Consider the following 23,718-nt stretch of genomic DNA (forward strand, 5'->3'; position numbering starts at 1 on the left):
TGCGAAGGCCGTTCACTCGGAGCAGGGCCTAAGTAAAAAGGAACAGGCGTCAGTTTCCAAACAAAAAGAAAACAGGCGACCTGGAATTCAAATACTCAAAAATATGCTGTATACCTCAACAAGGACCCCTGCAATACCTTCTAGGTCAAGGGTGCCGACACCCCTGACCGCCTCCCTTTCAGCTGGAGGAACGACCTTGATCATAGACTTGGCCACCTCGACCAAGTCAGGCTCCTGAGGGCCGGCTGCATCAAGCATAAACAAACGGATTAGACCTAGTAAAAAAGGGAGCAATTCTAAAATTTACAAGGACAACTTCATACTTCTAGGCGGCCCAGCTGGAGTTTTAGAAGAAGTGGCTGGCTGTTTCTCAGCCGCCGCATGTTTCCTGGCAGAACCAGGAGAGCTCGCAACAGTCGTCCTCCGGGCCTTGGGGTCCGGCTGTTGGGAAGAAGAAGCTCTTGGAGCGCCCGTCTAAAAATGAAGAAGTCAGTATATGCATAAACACAACTCCAAAAAGAGGGTGAAAGGTTCGAAGCCCACCAAGGGTGCCCCCTTGTTGGGGGAGTCGGTTGAAGCTTGTTGCATGATGGAGGCCCGCAACATGGCCGCCGCAGTCTTGGAGGCGGTAATTTTGCTTATAGCGTCCGCTGCAAAAACAAATAGCAAAGTTAATAAGTCATAACAAGAAATGCATGGAACAACAGAGTATTCGACAGGCCGACTACCTCTTGAGCACCGACTGCTGAGGCCACAGGCGGCCAAAAAGTACTCGTCGTAGAGCCATTTGAAGCTCGGGACGCAGTGCAGGGGTACTTGCTCTCGTACCCCTGAAGTAGAGTTCACCTTCGATTCTACTTTGAAGAGTCCTTTATTTAGGATCTCTTTCTTAGCCTTGGGGGGAACAGGCGGCATGCTGCGGCCGCCTGCAAGAAGGGGCGGATTCCTGTTCCACCTGTTGAAGCGCTTGTTCAGCTCTGTGTCTGAACTCTCAATGATGAGGAAGGTGCTCCGCCAGTCCTTCCATTTGTTTGATTTACCTCTCGTCATGAGGTAGCCCTTGTGGCTCGTCAATTGATACCAGCCGGTACCGCCTGCCTTAGGGGTCCGGCTGAGGTAGTTCATGTGGGCGAAAGCCTCGAAGCTCGGCTCCACCCCGTGGAGTTCGCACCCGGCCACATAGCCGAGTACGTTGACCCAGGAGTTCGGGGCTAATTGCCATAGCCCCAACTCATACCCATCCAAGATCGCTGAACAGCCGGATGTAGTGGGAAGCGCAGCCCAGCCTTGATGGCCGCCTCGTAGCAGCCAAAGCAGGCGCTATCATAACTGGTACCAGCCGGCCAGACGACTGTGTCTTCTGGATCCGGCACAAACACTAAAAAGCTGGGGCCCATTATGTGGTTTGCGATAAAGCTCTCCACTTTCTCTTGCATGGCTGTGATCCGGCCCCGAGGTACCGTGCAGTAGTAGGGGGTATTTTGCTCTCGGTAAGAGGCGGATGGCTCCGCCCAATCGTCCCCCTTCTCAACTGCGTGAGAAAGCCTCGCCTCTTGCAGGCGACTGTTTTTCTCTTCTGTGTCCAGAGAAGCATGGCCAGAAGAGCTAGACTCGGAATCGTCCTCTGACGAGTCCGAAGAGGACGACTCCTCCCCTCTCCCGGAGGGGCCCGCCTCCTCCCCTTTAAAAGGATCCGGAGAGAATGAAGAATTGTCAACTGTAAAATGGGAAGGGGTCACTTTGACTCCTCCCTCAGAACTGTCGGCTTTCAAGCCGCTTTGTTTCACTTCCACATCTGGCGCCTGGTCAGATGTTTCACTAATCGGCACCCTGTGGGAGGAGCCGTCTGAGTTTGAGATCCTGGCAGTCTTTTTTGTTCTGGCCATCATCCTCTGCATAGACACAGATACAGTCGGACTTTGTATAAAGGGCAAAGATGGGTCCGGAAAAGGGCAGGCGGCACTCCTAGTCCTAGATTCAGCCGTCCCCGGTGACCGGCTGATCACTAACCTAGGCCGTGTCGTGTGCTTCCGTGGTGCCATTTCAAAAAAGAATAAAAAGAAAATTAAGAGTAAGAGAACCGACAGTTACCTGAACGAGTGACGATTGATGAAGTTCTGAAAATCCTTTGCAGTCGGCTTGTCAGAGCAGGCGGTGGGTAGAAAGGGTCCAAAATGTCAGAGCAAGTTCAGGGGTCTGAATGTTCTCTCAAAAAGTTCTCAAGTGTAAAAATGACTGAAGTCAACACTCCTTTATATAGGCGAAGTGAGAAGGCGACGGGTCACTTCCAGAATTCAAAATTTGGGCGGGAGAATCTCTCAGCCTTTCGCCGAGTGACACCTGTAGCAGGCCGTCGCCTGTTATAGTGCGACACCTGTCAAAGGTAACACGTGACCAGTCACGTGCCACCTGTGAGGGGCAAATGATTAGGGGATTTTGCTCCCACCAATCGGAATGCGCCACGTGGGCCAATCAGGTCCTGCCAAGTGTCCCCCAGTTGGAACTGTCAGGGCTTGCCACGTGGCACACGCTTATTCGTCCACCTTGGACCTATTATGTCATGACACGTGGCATACTCCATGCCTAATGGAGAAACCGGCCACCCAGGCCCAACTTCCGAGGGAAGCCCAATCAGCCCTAGGTTAACCTAAACCTAGGATGGGCACGTTTCCCAAGGTTATAAATACCTTCCTTAATCCTCATTAAGGGAGAGGACGCTAAAAACTCACATTAAACACTCTCACCTAGAGAGACCCAATCACTTTAATTTCCGCATTAATTACTCCTTAATCAAGTACTAACTTGACCGTTGGAGGCGGAGCTCCCACCACCAGGAGTCTCGGAATTGTAACTCCCCCGCAGGACATCAGAAAACCCCGAAACACCAGTCATGGTTTAAGACCTATTGGAGTTGACGATCTCTTGGATCGTTAAGGGGTGTAACCTTAACCTTCTGAACGGTTTACAAGTTCCAAAAAAAAAACTTGTTGGCGACTCTTTTACTCTATCTTCTTTCCCTTTGGACGCCACCGTACTTTAGTGTATGATCACAGTGGGGTTCAAGCTAGGGGTTAGCGCTTGAAATATTCCTTATATTTTTTGGCGACTCCACTGAGGAGGATTTCTATTTTAATTCCTGAAATTTATTTCGGCAATGATTTAGAATGAGTGGATGAGACTCGAAAAGTTTTAAGTATTTCATGTGCGTAATTTTGATTAACATTATTGTCATATGCATAAAAAAGATCTCATTGGAAAGACCATCTGTAATGAGTTAAAACATAGGATTGTTACACGTAGGAAATTGGAGAAATATCTCACAACTAGGACCGAAATAACACTGCACAAAACTGGAAAATTTTATCGAGCACAGAAAGCTCTATTTGCTGGCGCCAATTCTTCCAATACCGAGCCAGAAATATGCGTTCTAATTTCGAACAGTTTTTAGCACTGTTCACTCGATCCTACTTCCTGATTGAGTTTTTCTCACTTTTCTGAAACCCATATGTGTTCTACATATGGACATAACCCCCTGGGAATTCATGCTCCATCTACCTGATTGAATGCTCTGAGCAACAAAGGGTACATCAGAGAATGTTGAATTCACCAAACCATGGAAGCGAGTTTTTTTTCTAAAACTCGCGGTGTCCCATATACTCGTGCCAACCCTTCACAGTTAGGCTTCCGCGCGGTGCATCCGGACAATTAACCATGGACCCTCTATTGACTGACCCATATCCCGAACTTTAGAGAACTAGAGCAATGGTTAAGTTGCAAACTCATTGCATCATATTATGCCTACTTGACTAATTGTGCATTATTGTTGTGCATATTCTATGTTTTTTTCATAACCGTTTGTTTGATTTGTGCTAGATTAAATAAATTAATGACTAAAAGACCTTTGCCTAATTAATTAATTAATTAATTAGAGTAAATAAAGTCTAATATTTTAATCAGAATTGACCTAGTACGACTTTAGGCATACCCCTGTTGATTAATAATATCAAAAACAGCCTCAGATCGAAGCTCCAGCAATGGCGCCAAAGTTTGAACTGTAGCGCCACTTTGTGGAGTGTGGCGCCTGGCGAAAAAGCTGTCGTTTGGTGCTACACTGCAAAGAGAGGCACCAATCCTGTCGTTTTGACGGCAGTTCGGATTACTGATCGAGTCATCACTTTATGTCTAATTAACCAGTTTGCTAAGTAATTCGGTTAAATTTTACTGGTAATAATACCTTGGTAAAACATTAACTAAGTCTAGGCACCAAGTCCCATGGTCTTACACAAAATTCCAAGCATGTCACTTACACTCAACGCACAACCAATACACATACTTTGACCATGTCTAAGAGAGTTTTGTATGCGCGTATTTTGCTTCATTTTTTTAGGGGGGTAAGTCGGATATTGATCCTCCAATTAAAATACCATACTTGGTTCATAAAAAATATATACCTTATTTTGCCAAAAATATGCACCTACTTTTTTTTAATTTTTCTTCTCTAAAACCGTAAAGTCAAGGTCGATTTGAGTCAAGTAATTAAAACAAAAATGGTTTAAATTACAGCGCGTGGTCAAGAAAGGAAGGGCGGTTAATCAAAGACAATCTTTTCATACAAGTCCAACTTTTCAACAAACCCATTGCTCGTAAGAGGAAAGCTAGGACAGTAATGGAAACACAAGAAGAAGTAAATGAGCTCAAGAACCAACTGGTTACCGTGACTGAAGCACTAAAGACCCTAACCCTTAAGATCCATGATCCCGTGAAACAAAAACATATTGACCTCATGCAAGAGAGTCTAAGCAAGCTATCTAGCGACTACAAGTTTCAAGGGATTAGTTCACAAGGGGTCTCGATGGACAAAGATCTTCTTTCGCAGAAGTTCAATGCCAACGACATCCTGAAATTCAAAGCAACCGATAACCCTTATTTTCATTTAAGAGCCTTCGAAACAATAATGATTATTAAGGGTATCGACAAGAAGGTGTTCCCCTCTCTGTTCTCACTATCTCTCGAGAAAGAAAAAACCTCTACCTGGGAGTCCATAGAAAACGCTTTCGTTGATAGATACCAATAAAACATTCAAGTTGAGACTGACCATAGGGAGCTTGAAATCCTCAAACAGAAGGAGAACGAAGGATTCACCTTTTTCTTTAACAAATGGAGAGAAACCTCAGCTAAGATGATTGAGGTGCCAAGTGAAAAAGAGTCTGTAAGGTTATTCATTAAAAACATTCAAGAAAAATACTCCAAGCATCTCAAGTATCAAAATAATCTCCATACCTTCAAGGCCGTCTACGACATTGGAATCAATATCGAAGACGACCCGGCTAAGTTGAAAGCTGCCAACAATAACTCCAACAGTGGGTGTAAAGGAAAGAAGAACGACAATCCTTCTTCTTCCAAAACCACCCACTTAAACAATGTTAGCACTTTTAACCTAGGTGAAGTCCTTGCTATGAATAATCAAGGACAAAAGAAACCATTTAGGAGGAACTTTACTCCTATGGGCATGAGTTATGACACCGCATTTGACCGACTAAATGCAAAAGGTCTTATAACTCATATAGGACCATTTGGGGACCCACCAGTCAAAAAGAGGTCGGCTAACAGGAACCCCAATGCACATTGCAAGTATCACCAAGGTAGGGGCCATCTTACCGAGAACTGTTGGAAGCTTAAAGAAGCTATCCAAGACTTAATCGACAACAACAAGCTGCCATTGCCCCCTGCCAGTAAGAAGCCAAGTATTGATAATGCACCCCTCGCTCATTCCTTGGCTATCTCTGATGAGGAAAACGAGGTTGACCCCTCGTCTCTCATCAAACCTATCAAAGAAATCCATGCCATCGAAGAAGAGGAGGAGATCTTTTTCGACGCCATGGATAACCTTCCAGAACTAGCAAGTAAAGAGGACATACAATCACTCACACTGTCTATGATGGAAGGATCGCACTTGCTACGTGAAACTCTCAAGGCTATAAAAGAACTTCAGGAGAAATATGACGAGGTTCCACTCCCTAAAAATGAACCTAATAGAGAATTCACACCCATGGGAATGACTTACGAGGCAAAACGTTTTCCTTTACAAGTCACCGAAAAACCCAAGAAGAGTAATAAACTCTACACTATAATTGGGATCCCATATATACAAATGTTTGAAATGCTCTCCGAGAGTGGCGAGATCAAACCTCTCGAACCGAGACCATTTGAATCATTGAAAAGGACATATATATATTACTGTCAATATCATAAATCAGGGGGTCACACTATCGAAAACTATTTTAAATTCAAGGATTTAATTCAGAAAATGATTGATGAAAAGAAACTAGTCCAAGTTCCACAAGAAGAGGATGCAAGTATTAATGGAGTTTGGGACAGTGATGAAGAAGAAGTCTACTTAAAAGACATGGTAGGGTCTCCACCTTCGGTGTCATATGCCATGGATGACTTTTGGGTTGAAGAAGATTCATCAATAGACGTCCTCACAAGATCCGGGAGAATGCAACCTCCTGTTTCAACACAATCCATGCCAACCACACAGCAAGTTCCCATGCCTATCATTGAAGATAATGACATCGTCAAACAGTTCAAGAAGACAAAAGTTGAAATGAATGTATGCAAGCTTCTGGCAACATCTCTAGAACATAGGTTGGCTGTAATGAATGCCTTGGACAAAATAGGGATAGATTCTGACACCACTCCTGAGTGATTGGCTAACTTCCTCACGAGTGATCTACCTAGTCCCACCAATTTGTTCACCTTTTCCGACAAGGATTTACCACAAAAGGTGACAAACCCTACAAGGCATTAAACCTCACAGTAGTTTGCAAGAGAAAGAACGTCCCTATGACTCTTGTAGACAATGGATCAGCCATTAACGTCTGTTCACTTAGAACTGCGAGGATGCTAGGCATAAGGGATGAAGACTTAACCCCGTCAACACAAGGAATAAGAGCGTACGACAACACTCGTCGTCAAGCTCTTGGAAAAATTACCATGAATGTAACGGCGGGAGCGATAGGACATGCTACTACTTTCCAAGTAGTCGATATCAAAGCTTCATTTAATTTATTATTGGGACGCCCTTGGCTTCATGACCTAAAGGCCTTCCCCTCATCTCTCCACCAACATGTAAAAGCCATAGTTGGGGGAATTCCTATCACCATCGATGCTTCACCTATGAGAATCTAGTCTATAGAAAATCCAATAATTAATGTGGAGCACGATGATGATGATGAAAATTTACGGGGCTTTAACGAAGACGTCTCCTTAATCCAGGAGGATGAAAGGACCCCTCTCTGCCACGACCCCCATTCTAACATGATCGTGAATGCTATTCTAAAAAAACAAGGACATTTTCTTGGGATGACCCTAGGAAAGAAAAAGGGAGTATCAAAACCGCTGGAGTCACATGGCCTCCCTAAATTAGATACTTTCGGACTTGGTATCGAACCGACTCATAAAGATCTTAAGCGAGCCCAGGAAAAATCGAAGGCACGTAGGAACGCTCGCATTCAAAAGAAAGCAATCCCAATGGATCAATACCCTCTCACACTCAATGGTCAATTCATAAAAGGAGAGGACTATCCATGCTACGAATTTCCCGAACCATTTGTCGTAAACGGCATAAGGCAACCAGGATTTGAAATTTTCTTGGATTGCTATTTCACAGATGAAATCCCAACTCCTGTCCATAAGGAGAAAGCACCCCCATGCTTTAACTTTAACGTCATGGGATTATTATTTAGGCGAGAAAAGGATGAGCCAACATACTAAGAGGATAACTCCTCGCTCATTCAAACAGTCTTATAAAGTGAAAACTTCGATCCATCGAAGCTAATCACTCCAGCAGAATGATCACTACAAGGGTGGCGCAAGACCGTTGAAGTGACTAATCCAAGTGGAAGAAAGATATCCATCACGACATGGCAAGGACCGATGTTCAAAGAGTCGTCTAAGTCAGAGTCAGAGTCAGAGTCAGAGTCAAAGTCTCTCCCTATAGAGTCATCTAGGTCTTTAGTAGTAGCACCTTCCCCTTCTATCTCTTTACCTAGAATAGTTAGTGATCAAGTCCCTGAGGACATATCACACTTTGATGTAATGATCTCAGAGTATAATAATATAATTTCTTCTCCTTACTTCTTGTGTTCTTCTTTGACCCAAGACGACGAGCATTGCTTAACTAACAATGAAAAAGACAAAGAACTTATTAAAGCAATGGAAACACTTGAAAAGAAAACACCGATAATTGAAGAAACTGAGACGGTTGATATCTCAAATGATTCAACCAATAAAAGAGAAGTCAAAATCGGACTAACACTTAATGAACAAGAAAGAACCGATTTAATTAACTTACTTAAATAATTCTTCGATGTATTTGCTTGGTTATACGAAGATATGCCGGACATTAATAGAGAAATAGCTCAACACACTATACCACTAATTCCGGGAATGAAACATGTAAAATAAAAGTTAAGTTGAATGAAACCCGATGTAGCTCTTAAAATAAAAGAAGAAGTTTTAAAACAAATAACTGCAGGTTTCATCAAGGTATCAAAATACCCTGAATGGGTCGCCAACGTCGTCCCAGTTCCGAAAAAAGATGGAAGGGTAAGAATGTGTGTCGACTAACGAGATCTAAATAAGGCAAGTTCAAAGGACGACTTCCCTTTACCACACATCGATATTTTGGTGGATAACACAGCAAATCACGCACTTCTCTCATTCATGGATGGATACGCAGGTTATAATTCGATTCTCATGGCAGAAGTAGACATGGAGAAAACAACCTTCATAACACCATGGGGCACTTACTGCTACACGGTAATGTCATTCGGGTTGAAAAACGCGGGTGCCACTTACCAACGTGCGGCGACTGCCTTACTTTATGACATGATGCATAAAGAAGTCGAAGTGTATGTGGACGACATGATTGTAAAATCAAAAGATCGCCCAGGCCATCAAGTAGCCTTAAGAAAAATTTTCGAAAGGCTAAGAAAATAAAATATGAGGTTGAAGCCATCTAAGTGTGCTTTTAGAGTCACTTCAGGCAAGCTTTTAGGTTATGTCATAAGCTCTAGAGGAATAGAGATATACCCAACCAAGATCAAAGTAATCATGTCAATGCCACCTCCCAAAATCGAGAAGCAGATTCGAGGATTTATTGGCCGGTTGCAATACATAAGTAGGTTCATATAAAATTGACAATGATATGTGAACCAATCTTTAAAAAGCTTAAGAAGAATGTACCGGTAATATGGGATGACGAGTGTCAAAAAGCCTTTGAAAAGATCAAATCCTATGTCGCAAATCCTCCCGTATTAGCACCAGCACTTCCCGGAATACCTCTTAGGTTGTACTTAACAGTTAAAAAAAAGAGACAATGGGAGCTATGCTAGCACAAGAAGTAGAAGGCAAAGAAAACGCAATCTACTATCTAAGCAAGAAAATGATCGAATATGAAGCACATTATACACCACTTGAGAAATTGTGCCTCGCCTTGGTGTGGGCCGCAACCAAGTTAAGACATTACATGCTAGTGCATACTATCTTTGTAGTCTCCCGATTAGATCCACTCAAGTATATATTCGAGAAATCTACACTCAATGGACGCATATCGAGATGGATAGTCAATTTAGCCCAGTTGGATGTAAGGTTTATGCCACAAAAAGCTATCAAAGGATCTGTGGTGTCAGACTTTCTAGCGGACTTTCCAATAAAAGACTCGACGCCAATACAAGACAATGAACTTCCAGATGAAGACTTGATGGTTAGTGAAGATGATACTTGGACCTTATACTTTGACGGAGCCTCAAAGCAAAACGGATGTGGCGTTGGAGTACTACTAGTATCACCTAAAGAAGAGCATGTTCCAATCTCCATAAAGCACGATTTCGACGTTACCAACAATGCTGCTGAATACGAAGCATGCGTGGTAGGCCTTGAAACAGCTTTTGCATTGGGAGTAAAAAAGTTATGAATATTCGGGGATTCTTCATTAATCATCAATCAAATATCCAAAAGGTGGAAAGTAAGGAGCAAAAGTCTGGCCCCTTATCAAACCTATCTGGAAACTCTTACTAATAAGTTAGAGAAGGTAGAATACACATATCTACCTAGGGAAGAAAATCAATTTGCTGATGCCTTGGCAAGACTAGCCTCGATGGTTAGGATTCCTACGGAAATCGAGCAAATGCCGCTAACTATAGAAAAAAGGCACAAACCAACATATATTCAAGCTATAGAAGATGATGAAGTAATTTAAGACGAAGAAGAAGAAGAAGAAGAAGAAGAAGAAGAAGAAGAAGAAGAAGAAGAAGAAGAAGAAGAAGAAGAAGAAGAAGAAGAAGAAGAAGAAGAAGAAGAAGAAGAAGAAGAAGATGAAGAAGAAGAAGAAGAAGAAGAAGAAGAAGAAGAAGAAGAAGAAGAAGAAGAAGAAGAAGAAGAAGAAGAAGAAGAAGAAGAAGAAGAAGAAGAAGAAGAAGAACTGTGGTATACGGATATACTAAATCATGTCACCAAAGGAGAATACCCTCCCCATGCTGACAAAAGAGCAAAACGAGCATTAAGACTCTTGGCTTCCCAATATGTACTCATAGACAACGAGCTACAAAAAAGAGTACCTAAGGGTCGAGCTCTCTTATGTGTAGGAAAAAAGGACGCCCAAAGAGCAATGAGGATAGTCCATGAAGGAATCTGTGGAACCCACATAAATGGCAAAATGTTAGTCCAAAAGATAATGCGAGAAGGATATTATTGGACTACAGTGAATAGGGATTGCCAGCAATATGTAAAAAGATGCCCTAAGTGCCAAATCTATGCCATTTTACAACATGTTCCTCCATCCTTGCTCTACACCTACACGTCGCCATGGCCATTCACTACGTGGGGAATTGACATCATCGGCAAAATCACTCCCCCAGGAACAGGAGGCCATGAATATATCCTAGTGGCAATTTATTACTTCACAAAGTAGGTCGAAGCACAATCATACGCTAAACTCACTGCAAAACATGTAGCACTCTTTATCCAGAGAAATATTATTTGTCGATACGGAGTCCCACATGAAATGATAAGTGACAATGGAACTCACTTTCAAGCCGAATGTGAAGAATTGCTACAAAAATATGGCATTAAACATCATCATTCTTCCCCTTACAGGCCTCAAGCTAATGGAGCAGTCGAGGCACCTAATAAAAATCTAAAGACTATCATCGAGAAATGATGGAAAATTATAAGGATCGGCCTGAAAAACTTCACTTCGCATTGTGGGGTTACCGCACGTCAACTGGCACATAAACACGAAATACACCATTTTCCTTGGTTTATGGAATGGATGTCGTACAACATGTCGAAACAGAAATTCCATCTCTACGCATCGCGTTAGAAAGTAAACTCGATGAAGTTGGATGGACTAGAGCAAGATATGAAGAGATAGTTCTACTCGATGAAAAACGACTAGAAGCTCTACATCACACTCAATGTTACCAAACTCGTATGGCTAGGCATTTTAATAAGAAGGTCAAGACAAGAAACATCAAAGTAAGAGACTTGGTGTTAAAAGCATTAAGGAAAAATGTTTTAGATCCAAGGGGAAAATTTAGACCTAATTGGTCTGGACCCTACATTGTCAAAACAATCCTGTCAAGAGGTGCAGCAAAATTAAATGATATGGATGGCAATGAGTTCTCGAACATGACAAATCTTGACCAACTTAAGAAATACTACCCATAATTACTTGAGTAGGATACTCAAGAGAGCTACGTTTTGCCTGATTCCTTAATAAAGGATGCGTAGGCAACCCTTTACGGGTGCTGCCACTTTATTTTTTAAAAAAATCTCGCATCCCAGAATTAATAAAAAATTCAACAGAAGATCGACGAAACATCGACGTCACAGAAAACATTCTGGCGCCAGCCGATGACTGTTAGCCCTAGACGACGGCATCCGTCGCCTGACGCCAGACTGCCGAAGCAGGCGCCAGTCGCAGAAGTGTGGCGCTAGTTTACAGTAAAAAGTTTGGGAATATTTCGGTGTTTGTCGGAAAATTTTCGACTTCCGTACTCGAAATAATTTCTGGAAAATTAATTCTTCGATTTTCATTACTTTAATAAAATAAATTTAAAGTAAATAATTTAATTAAAAAGCTGGAATTTTATTAATAAAATATATTACATTATTGAAGGAATTTAAATAAAGCTTAAATAAATCAACTTTAAATATAAAAAAATAAACTAAGTCTGATAATTGGAAATTAAGCAATGCTCTTAATATTCTTTCTCTTTCTTAGCCCTTTTCTAATTTTTTTCTACTTCTTCTTCCTCATCCATAACCTTAGCTAGTAGGCATCCTTTAAAGGACCTACATTCAATCTTGGAGTAAATAGTTTCCTCCTCAGCTTGGACTCCATGCTTCTTTTCTACCCAAGCTTTCTTTCCTGTGGTGTCAGCTTTCCTTTTTCCTTTATCTTTTTGCGGTACTCTTCTTCTTAGACATTATAGGTGTTTTGAACTCGATCCTTTCACCCAAGCGTTCCTTAACAGGAATCACCTTGTCACCTAGACGGCTCTTCACATCAGTTTTACTCTGATTTTTCTTCACGTCCTTTGAGGGCTTCTTCAGAAGCCACTTTTTCACATCATTGGGCAAGGAAGGAGGAACCTTTTGGGTTAATTACTTCCCATAAAGGTCTGGCACTCCAAAAAGCATCAAACTTGTCTACTTCCTGGGAGACAGGGAACTCGTAAGGACGGCGAAGATCACCAGAAGGAATAGTCTGAAGTAGGCCGTATTGTCTTTTTACCTTGTAGAGATAATAAAAAGTCATACGGGACAAGCTTGGAAGACGGCAAAAAGGTTGCTTGTTGACACCAACCATCTTTTCTATTTTCCACCAAGGGATGACCCACTTGACGACAAAATTACAAGACTCGAAGACCTTCTTCCATTCATGGCGCCCCATCTTAGAGAAGCGTTTCTTCCTTCTCACGAAGCAATTTGGAGTATACTTCTCAATGTTGTCTTGAGGGCTAATTAACTCCAATCTTTCCATTGGCCACATCTGTAAAAATTGCAATGCAAATAAATCATTATTACTATACAAAAATATATTTTTGATTTTATAATTAAAAATATTATTTTTCTACCTGTAATAAAATTGGAGAGCCCCGAAAGGTGCTTTTGGATTTCTCTTTAATTCATCAAGACTAAGCATAGTCTCTCCAACAATTAAAGGCATTGGATTTCTCCCTGATTCAATTTGCTCTAAAACAGTGGATATAATTAATTGACCCTCATTATTTTTACCACTAGTAAGGAAAAATTGATTAAGAATGCAAAATAAGAAATCCCTTCTTCTATACACATGGAAAGATTCAGAATAAGGCCTATCAAAATAATGGCGAGCAAATTCTTTCAAATTAACTATACTACCATCTACTATTTTTGATAGATTTTTGTCTTTTAAATTGAAGAAGCGTTCAAAATCCTTATAATAATATTCATTTATTCTAGGGATTACTACAAGATCTAGTTCACGAGAAAGTGGTAAGATGGTGTTGCTCTCTATGGTGGATAGGATTCCCTTGGTTAGTATTTTCTATATTTCTTATCCCGTGTGAGCGTCATTTGTTCAAGCCTTCATCATTCTTGTGAGCGGCATTTAGGATCCTTAACTATGCACGTATTAATCTTTGTGTTGGCGTCTAGCTCCCAAGATCGTGACCATATAACTCTAGAGGAGGAAGAGGGCATTTCTTCTCATTTTTCTTTGTTTTCTTTGTGTTTTGTTACAAATTTGGTTTTCATTTTTACATTCACCCTCTTGCTAACCAATTTGAGCCTTATTTCCCCTTTCTTGACATAGCCATATTACAAACCTATCGGCCTATGTTCTACCAACCCTTATAGTTAGTGAAGCATTGTCTTGTGAGGTTCGAGTTTGATAATGTTGAAATTGAGCAAGAAAGTTGTGTAATTTGGTTCAAATAAGGTTTTGAAAGATTATTCATGAAAAGAGTACGCAAAAAGGTTTGGCAAGAACGTTGAAACTCATGAAAACCAAGCAAAAAAAAAATTTGAAAAAGATTGAAGTAATGTGGTGTGGTATGTTTTGAAAGGTTATAAGTTTGATAATAGGTTCAATTCTTAGGATGTTCTTGAGAGATGGCCACTCTTACGCTTCACTTAGGAATTGCCACCAAAATTTTCAAATTGTTTCCAACCATAACCCCTAGCCATGACATTACAACCCTACTTAAGACCCTTGGGTTCTAGAGGGGCGTGGTCAAAGAACGGTGGAGGGAGATGGATTTCAATCCTATGGAGAGAGTATGCATAGTTGAGATATCGGGATAACCTTATGATTCCACATAAAAATTTCTTTTTCCGGTTCACTCGAGGGACCATGAGGAGCTAGTTAGGGGATGAATTGAAGCTAGAGGAGAGAACGCGGATCGTCTTGGTTGGGGCTAGGGCGGAGAATGAAATCATTAGCCCTCTACGCTTAGCTTAGGTTTGTATTTTTCAATCTTGAGCATCTTGGAACGTGTTTTCCCTCTTTAAATTAAGAAAGATAAGTATTCTTTGGTGCATTTATTTGCATGTAAGTCCGAATTGAGCATTCCATTACCTTGAGGATTGATTGGTTTTGCTAAACCTTGTCATGTTATGTTTGTTGTGTTTGTCTTTTTGTTCCGGTTTTCTTTGCTTGAGGACAAGCAAGAGCCAAGTGTGGGGGATTTTGATGAGTGGCATTCTTTTATCCTTTTTCTCTAAGGATTCTCCCCTGATTTGCACTTGTTTGGCCCTTTTTCTAAGTATTTTTACTTAGTTTTTCTTCCTCTTTTCTTTTCTCTTTTATCTTCCCTTTTCTTAGTCTTCTCGCTTTGTTTTTTTTTTATTTCCATGCTTTTGTTTTGTAGGTATTATGTGCCAAAAGAAAGAGGATATCATGAAGCCAAGATAACTACTGTGCACGGGGTGTTGTGCGGGCGTGCAACCCTGTCCAAACCCGCGCAACCAGGCTGAAGAAACAGAGCCTAACCAGAGAGTTTGCGTGACTTGTTGTGCGGCTTCTGTACGGGCGCGCGACCTGTTGCGCGGGCACGCAGGCCTACTATGCGGGCGCGCTTGATTTTCTCGTACCCTCAAAGTTGCGGGCGCGCACTACGCTGAGAGGGCGCACACACCTACTGCGCGGGCGCGCATATATCGTGTGCGGGTGCGCACGGCTGGGTTTTTTGCGCCTTGTTTTCCAAGTCTCTTTCTTTTGGGGGAGCCACATATATATATAGCGGACTCTTTGTAATAGAGGACACTGAGTACTTATTCCATAGAACATTAGCCTAATCTAGATTGAGAAAATAGATTGGTATTCAAGCATCCTTTATTGTATTCAACTTTGCTTAAGTTTTAATCTTCCATCAATCAAGCAAGAATCCAAGTTTTCATCTTTCATTAATCCTTTCTTTAGTAATCTCTTCTCCTTTCCTTTAGTATTATTTATTTGTTTTATTGTTACTTATTCTTGTCAATCTTATTAGCTTATCTAGTTGTTATTGATTTCATTGATTTTAATCATGTTCTGTTTTGAGTTTCTTGAGTTTATTTCTAGTTTTGATATTATCTTTAATCTCCCTTCTCTAGGATAAGCTTTTAACTAGGGGAAGGGGGTGGAAGATATGATTTGATATTGGATGAATGATGATGGTTGGATTGAACTTATGCCATATATTGATGAAAGACATGATTTTTATTATCTTGGGATTAATGTTGCACTCTATTTGATGTTTTCTAGTTTAAATGCATGAAAGTGATTTGAACTAGATTAGGATCATCTCTATTTTAATGATTGCATGAGAATGAGTTATTAAAGTGGAGTTTTTATGGATTGTGCTTCTTTATTCTCTTGATTTGATTGTAACTAATAGGATGCATGAGAATGATCCTTATTAGTGTAGACCTCTTTCATTGATTTGCCTAGACTATTGCATGAGAATGTGTCGTTTAGGTAGAATCTTGTGTTCTTTGGCATATGTTTCATGATAATCACCATTATTCTCCTCTTTCTAATCATATTGGACACCCCCGTATCCCTAGCGTAATTTTCTATTGATTTTAATCATCATTTTCTTTCTTATTTGTAGTTTTAGTGTTCTTACTCAACGAAACCAACAAAAACAATCCCCTTTTCACTCTTGAATTAGTGATATTTTATGTTGAATTAGCGTGCTTCCCTAGTGGTTCGACCCTTTACTTGCCACTAACTAGTTTAGTGTAGGTTTAGGTATTATAAATGAATAATTTGGTTAGGGTAGTAGCTTAACGATCTAACACGTGATCATTATGCGCTGGAATTCCGCCACCTATGTGTGGTTTTGTGCTGGCACGGTTAGCTCCCGTGTCAGTTAACCTCAATTTATTTGGGGGAGGTAGAGTTGGAAACTCGTTTGATGCGTGATCAACGCTAAATAAACTATTTAGTGGTCTAGTTGAAAAGTCTTGTTGAATGTTGTGTGTTCTTGTAAACAGGTGCATTGAGGAAAGTGTGTGTTGATAGGTGAAAGCATGTTAGTGTGTTTATTTACTTATGTACTAAACTTTGCTGATTTTGTGTGTATGTGTGTGTTTTGGCCATGTATTTATCTTGGCCCTATGATAACCCCTTTTTAATGGAGAGTAGTGGAAACAAGTAGAGATAAGCTTTTCAGGTATTGAAGCATATTCATGACAGGGCATGAGTGAAGAGCGAATCATGCTAGTATTCATTAGTTACGATGTGTTTTATGCTTTACTTATTTATGATATTATTTATATGTGGAACTAATGTTTAGTTTTGGATTCGGTTCGGTTTTTAATAAGGGCCTCTAATAGTTCAAAGTTGTAGGTAGACTTATATTTGACTTCGTTTGATTTGATTTTAACTTTACTTTCGTTTGGATGACTTTTGAGTTGACCGTTTTAAACGGTTTTTTATTTTAAGTCTTCCATTGTGTATCTTTGATAGTTGCTTAAAGTGTTTTCACGGTGGCAGTAATGTCTTAGATAGTCCTAAATCGTATTTTTAAAGAGTAGAATAGGTATTTAAAGGAAAGGAATTTCTAGAGTGTTACAAAGTGGTATCAGAGCTTTGGTTGAGATTTTTAATTACCACTAACCCGAAAACGTTTTTGTACTATGTTTTAAACTTGGCCAAGTGCTTATTTAATTTTGCAGTGTTAATTTTGTTTTGATTTTATTTTAAAGGAGGACCGAATTTTTTTTTTTTATTATTTAATATGGTCTGAATTTTTTTTAAGGGGCATCCGAAATTTTATTTTTATAAGGGGCGTCCGAATTTTTGTTTTTTTATTAGGGCCAAAATATTGGCCCTGCTTCCCTTTGATTTCGAAATTTTTTTTAAGTAGGATAAAAATATTTTTAGTTTGTTCATTGTGCAAGAAGCAAGGATTGAGGTAACGATTATGTTTTAAAAGCTTTTAATAACATGTTGGTGAGCTTGGGTAGGAAAAGAAAGGGCATATAGGCTAGAATTTAATTTCTTTCCTATGTGCATAATTTTATTTTGAGGTGTTCAAGCATGTTGTATGACTAGATGTTTGTTGATGAAAGCATGCAATATGTGAATTATTATATGTGATCTTTCAAGATTGTATGATTGAACACCGAACTTAATTTCCTACAAAGACTGTGTTATTTATTTTATTTTCTTTGGGAAGGGAATTCTTTTCTAAAACTTTTCCTCTACAGGATGCAAATCTTCCTAGAAAATTTACTCAAATGGGATCACTTGTTAAGAAACATAATGGACACCCCTACGATTTTGTAGAAAAGACCAAATACTTTTGTTCCTACATGAGAAATGTCTTACGAGATAGAGTTTATGACACCCCTGATCATATTTTAGCAATGATTGTCCATCGTCTTCCGGAGGAGCCTCCTTACATTGCTGTCAAAGAGAGATTTTCTGATTTTTACCTTCCAGGGACATCCCAAATTACTATAAATACAAAGATTATTATGGCATGCTTTCCTGAATAATTACCTTGTATGAGTGGAAAAAGCTTATTGTCAACACTTAAACCTTCCCTACCCTGACTACTACTACGATAATCCAGTAGGGAACAATCCTCCTCCTAGTCATCAGTCAGAAAGTTCTTCACCTTCGTCAGGGGGTAATCAGGCAGAAAATGGAGAACAACAAGAGGGAGATAGTTCACTTATGGAAATTTCTAATCCTATTCCACCTCCAACTCCAATAATAATAGACATTTCAACTGATGAGGAGGAAAAAGGGGAGTTTGTACAAGTAAAACCCGAACCTAAGACACCTGAACCAATGGAGGAGACAGATGATTTTGACTTCGATCCTACAAGCTACAAACAATCAGCTGACAAAAGGGACAATGTTCTAAAGGAGTAGACTCCTATAAATTCTTTTCATTAGGAAGTTTTAGTTATCTTAAATATTAACATTGTTTGCAGTTTAAGTAATAAGTGGCATGTCCACAAGGATTCAGTGAACTTATGAAAATTCATAAGTGATTAAACTCATTTTTATTTCAGTATTTTATTCTTCCTTTATATCAAAAAAATTTCCACTTTATTTCTTTAATTCTTTCTGCCAATTTAATTCGTCTCAATCACAACAAATAGTTCCATCTCCAAATTATCCATCTTGTATTGATATCCCAAATTTACAAACCTTACCCCAATTGAATTTAATTCATAGTTTCAAGCCTTGAGGGTTCATGGGAATTATTTTTATTTATTTATGTGATGCTTTATTAAATGCATGGTTGGTTAGTAACCAATAATTAATTGCTAAGCTACAAATTTTGGGAAGTTTAGCACTATTACCCCAAATTGTTAGCTTCATATTTATTGTGTATGATTTAAGGGTAATTAATTAATAGGTGAGTGTATGCCTTGGGATCTAACCTAAACCATATTTGATTTAGAGCCTTATTCTTTTAATTCAGGAGAAGAAAGATGGCAGGGGGAAGCAGTACCAACAATGAGGGAAATGAACTTAGCAAAGTAGTGAGGCAATTGGCAGCAGTTGCCCAACAACTGGCAAGAAACTCGACTTGTAATGGGGATGCCCAAGGGAAGCTTTTTAAGAAGGTGGCTCAAAGTAAACCACCAACATATCAAGAGGAGCCTTATCCTACCATACTAGAAAACTGGTTGAGGGAGTTTGAGAAGTTGTTTGGAGTTGTAGGATGCCTAGAAAATTCAAAAGTAAGATGTGCTACCTACTATCTGAGGGGTAAAGCTGACCATTGGTGGCAACAAAATGAAACTACAATTAGGGCACTACCTGGATTCAATTGGGCTAAGTTCCAAGAGAAAGTGAGAGATAAGTTTTACCCTAGCCTCTTACAGAAGTAGAAAGCTGAGGAGTTCTCAAACCTTAGGATGGAAAAGTGTCAGTAACTGAATACTACACCAAGTTTATTGAGTTGTTTCGTTTTTCTGAAGAGTATGTTGCTACAGAAAAGGAAAAGGCTAGAAAGTTTGAGAGTGGCTTGACTACTGATTTTCAGTTAAAGCTGTGCGGGCAAGTGTTTGAGACCTTGGATGAAGTATATGGAAGGGCCGCACACCTTTACACATTGGAGGAGAAGAAAAAGAAGGAGTTAGCTGAGATAGAAGGAAGAGAGAAGAGGAAGGAAGTGGGGCAAGTTTATGGTAACCAACAGGGAAACCAGAACGGTTTTAAGAAGCATAAGTACCACCATAACAACAATAACTTCCACAATAATAATAACTTTTAAGGTAATAATCGTCAAGGAGGACGTAATAACAATGGAGGAACAAAACACCATAACCAAGTGAATAACAAGAATGGAAGGACTTATTTTTGCAAAAGGTGCAAGAACAATCACCCTTGTAGGGATTGCGAAGGCAATCTAGTTGCTTGTCGCGCTTGTAATAAACTTGGGAATAGGGAGTATGAATGTTTCTCTAAGAATACTAATGGGAACCGGCAAAACAATAATTCAAGAGGAAACCAGTGGAATTTTCAGGAGAACAACAATAACTTTAATGGGAATAAGAAAGTGCAACAGAATGGGGTGAAGAACAATAACAATTACAGTGGGAACAATCAACATAAAGGTGGAGCTGCAGGGAAATTGAATGTTTTGAGTAGGCATGAGACAGATTCCACGAAAGATGTGATCACTTGTACTTTTTCTATTAACTATATTCCTATTAAGGTATTGTTTGATTCTGGTACACTTTTTCTTTTGTTTCTAAAGGCATTGTTTCAAAACTTAAAGACTGTATAGGATCAGTAGAAGTAGTAGATCTACCAATAACAATTCCTACATGTGAGGTAGTGAAATGTACCAAAACCTATAAAAATGTGCCTTTAGAAATAAAAGGGAAAGTATTCTTGTCTGACCTCATTGAGTTTGGGTTGAGTGACTTTGATCTCATTTTGGGAATGGATTGGTTTAGTAAGTACAATGCTGAGATCAGTTGTCGGTCGCAGAAAGTGAAAATGGTCACAAATGGGAAAGAATCGATAACTTACTGGATGCATGGTGAAACCAAGTGCCCAAGGTTAATATCGGTGCAAAATTGGGAAAGTACATGAAGAAGGGGAATCCAATATATTTCTTTAGTGTAAGGAATATGGATCGTGAACAAGTGACGAAACCCGAAAATATAGAAGTAGTCAATGAATTCCTGGATGTATTTTCAAAGGAGGTTCTTGGAATGCCGCCTAAGAAGGCAATTGACTTTACCATAGATTAAGTTACTGGAACAGCCCTAATATCTAAAGCACCATATCGAATGGCACCTGCTGAAATGAGTGAGTTAAAGGAGCAAGCGTTTCTCCTTGGGGAGAGCCAGTTCTATTTGTGAAGAAGAAAGATGGAAGTATGAGGTTGTGCATTAAATATAGGGAATTAAAAAAAGGTGACCATAAAGAATAAGTATCCCCTATAAAGAATAGATGATTTGTTTGACCAATTAAAGGGTGCTATAGTGTTTTCAAAGATCGATTTGAGGTCTGGATATCACCAATTGAGGATTTCAGATGAGGACATCCCTAAAACTGCATTTAGGACAAGATATGGAAACTACAAGTTTACATTTATGCCATTTGGATTGACTAATGCTCCAGCAATCGTTATGGATTTGATGAATAGGGTGTTTCATCAATTTATGGATAAGTTTGTGGCAGTGTTCATAAATGACATATTGGTGTACTCAAAGAGCAAAAAAGACTATGCAGAACACCTAAGGGAAATTTTGGAAACAATAAGAGAAAACCACCTTTATGCAAAGTTCTCTAAGTGTGAATTTTTGTTTGAAAAGGTAGCATTTTTAGGACATTTTGTGTCCAAGGATGGAGTAGAAGTAGACCCAGCCAAGATAGAAGCTGTTAAGAGTTGGCTAACACCCAAAACAGTATCTGATGTGCGGAGTTTCTTAGGTTTAGCAGGGTATTACAGGCGTTTTGTTAAAGATTACTCTAAGATCGCTAAACCTATGACTACCTTAATGAAAAAGGATAAGAAGTTCGAGGTGGGATGATAAGTGTGAGGAAGAATTCTAAATGCTGAAGCAAAAACTAATCACAGCACCAGTGCTTACATTGCTAGACGATAGTGGGGTGTATGATGTGTATAGAGACGCATCAAAGAATGGTTTAGGGTGTATAATTATGCAAAATGGAAAGGTGATTGCATATGCGCTGAGGCAATTCAAGACACATGAAGTGAATTATCCAACCCATGATTTGGAGCTAGCTGCAATCATTTTTGCACTAAAGATTTGGCGCCATTACCTATATTGAGTGAAATGTTGAATTTACCACAGATCTTAAGAACTTGAAGTACATTTTCAGCCAAAAGGATCTGAACTCTCGTCAAAGAAGATGGTTAGAGTATACAACGGATTATGACTTAGATATACAATACCATGAGGGGAAAGCGAATGTAGTTGCGGATGCTCTAAGTCGTAAGTCCATTCATAGACTAAACACATTATTAGTAGTTAATGAGTTGTGTAGAGAAATGATGAAATTGAATTTAGAAGTTGTATAATGTGGAGTACTAGCAGGTATCCTTGCAAACCTAAGCATCAATATTCGATGAGATACGAGCAAACCATGAGGGAGATGTAAAGTTGGATAAGATTCGCGAGAAAATTAAGCAAGGAAAAGCTACAGACTTCAAAATTTATGAAAATGGGAGTTTGAGGTATAAAGGTCGATGGTGCGTACCACAGAAATGTGAGAAAGTGAAAAGAAAATTAATGGAAGAGGGCCACAATACATTCTACTAAGTACACCCAAGAGGGGACAAGCTATAAAGGGATTTGAAGAAAATGTTTTGGTGGCCTAGAATGAAAAATGAGGTTGCTGATTTTGTAGCAAAATGTTTAACATTCCAAAAGGTGAAGATAGAACACAAGAGACCTCAAGGGACTGTGTAGTCATTGAAAATCCCAGGATGGAAGTGGGATTGCATTACAATGGATTTTGTGACTTGCCTTCCTAAGTCAAAGAGTGGAAATGACACAATTTGGGTAGTAGTAGATAGACTTACAAAATCCACTATGTTTATACCAATGAAAGAGACTTGGAAAATGGAGCAACTTGCGAAAGCTTACATCAAACATGTTGTAAGGTTACATGGGGTTCCAAAGGATATTGTGTCTTATAGAGATTCAAGGTTTCTTTCAAAATTCTGGAAAAGTGTACAGGAAAATATTGGTACAACACTTAAGATGAGTACGGCGTTTCACCCTGCCACAGATGGACAAACCGAAATAACCATTCAAACCTTGGAGAATATGTTGAGAGCCTGTGTAATAAACTTCCAAGGAGGGTGGGAAGATAGCTTGGATTTAATTGAATTTTCCTACAATAATAGGTACCATGCGAGCATAGGAATGACTCCATTTGAGGCTTTGTATGGGAGGAAGTGTAGTAGTCTAATTTGTTGGAATGATATTAGTTAAATAATGATTCTAGGGCCTCAAATTATTGTGGATACATTAAAGAAAGTAAGGGAAATTCAATCTAAGATTCAAGCAGCTCAAGACCAAAAAAGAGTTGTGCAAACTTGAAGCGTAGAGAAGAAGAGTTTGAAATTGGTGATAAAGTATTGTTAAAGGTGTCACCAATGAAAAAGTGATGAGATTTGGGAAGAAAGGAAAGCTTAGTCCAAAATACATTGGACCATATGAAATACTGCAAAGAGTAGGCAAAGTAGCTTATAGGTTGGCCTTACCTATGGAGCTTAGTAGGGTAAATGACGTATTTAGTGTGTCTCAATTGAGAAGATACATACCTAATAAGTCCCATGTGTTACAACCCGAAACCATTGAGTTAGACCAAAATTTGACCTATGAAGAGAGACCTGTCAAGATCCTTGACAGTAAAGTGCGTAGTACACGCAATAAGAATGTTAAGATTGTGAAAGTACTTTGGTCTTACCAGGAATATGAGGAAGCCATTTGGGAGGCAAAAGACGAAATGAAAAAGAAATAATCAGAGTTTTTTCAGGTATGTTGAGTTACTGGGGCGTAACTCATTTTCTTTAAGGGGGGTAGAATGCGGTAGAATTTCACGCTTTTACCCTATGTTTTTAGTTATTTTTGTGATTTTTGCACAATTTTTACAAAGTATTTTGAGTAATTGTGTTCTCAAAGAGACACAAAAGGGTAAAGGAATGACAAAAAGTACAGCAGTAT

At 39.6% G+C, this 23,718-nt stretch overlaps 2 protein-coding genes across 2 annotated transcripts; both read left to right on the forward strand.

Moving 5' to 3' along the window:
- The first annotated feature begins 18,990 nt into the window (after window positions 1–18,990).
- On the forward strand, window positions 18,991–20,605 carry LOC110711329. Its single transcript, XM_021889707.1, has 4 exons — window positions 18,991–19,353; window positions 19,419–19,692; window positions 19,780–20,190; window positions 20,265–20,605. The coding sequence occupies exons 1-4, from the start codon at window positions 18,991–18,993 to the stop codon at window positions 20,603–20,605; spliced, it is 1,389 nt and encodes a 462-aa protein (XP_021745399.1).
- Window positions 20,606–23,158: 2,553 nt separating this feature from the next.
- Window positions 23,159–23,515, forward strand: LOC110711330. Its single transcript, XM_021889708.1, has one exon. The coding sequence runs from the start codon at window positions 23,159–23,161 to the stop codon at window positions 23,513–23,515; it is 357 nt and encodes a 118-aa protein (XP_021745400.1).
- Window positions 23,516–23,718: the final 203 nt, after the last annotated feature.

The sequence above is a fragment of the Chenopodium quinoa genome, unplaced genomic scaffold (genome assembly GCF_001683475.1).
Source record: "Chenopodium quinoa cultivar QQ74 unplaced genomic scaffold, ASM168347v1, whole genome shotgun sequence".
Taxonomy (NCBI): Eukaryota; Viridiplantae; Streptophyta; class Magnoliopsida; order Caryophyllales; family Amaranthaceae; genus Chenopodium; species Chenopodium quinoa.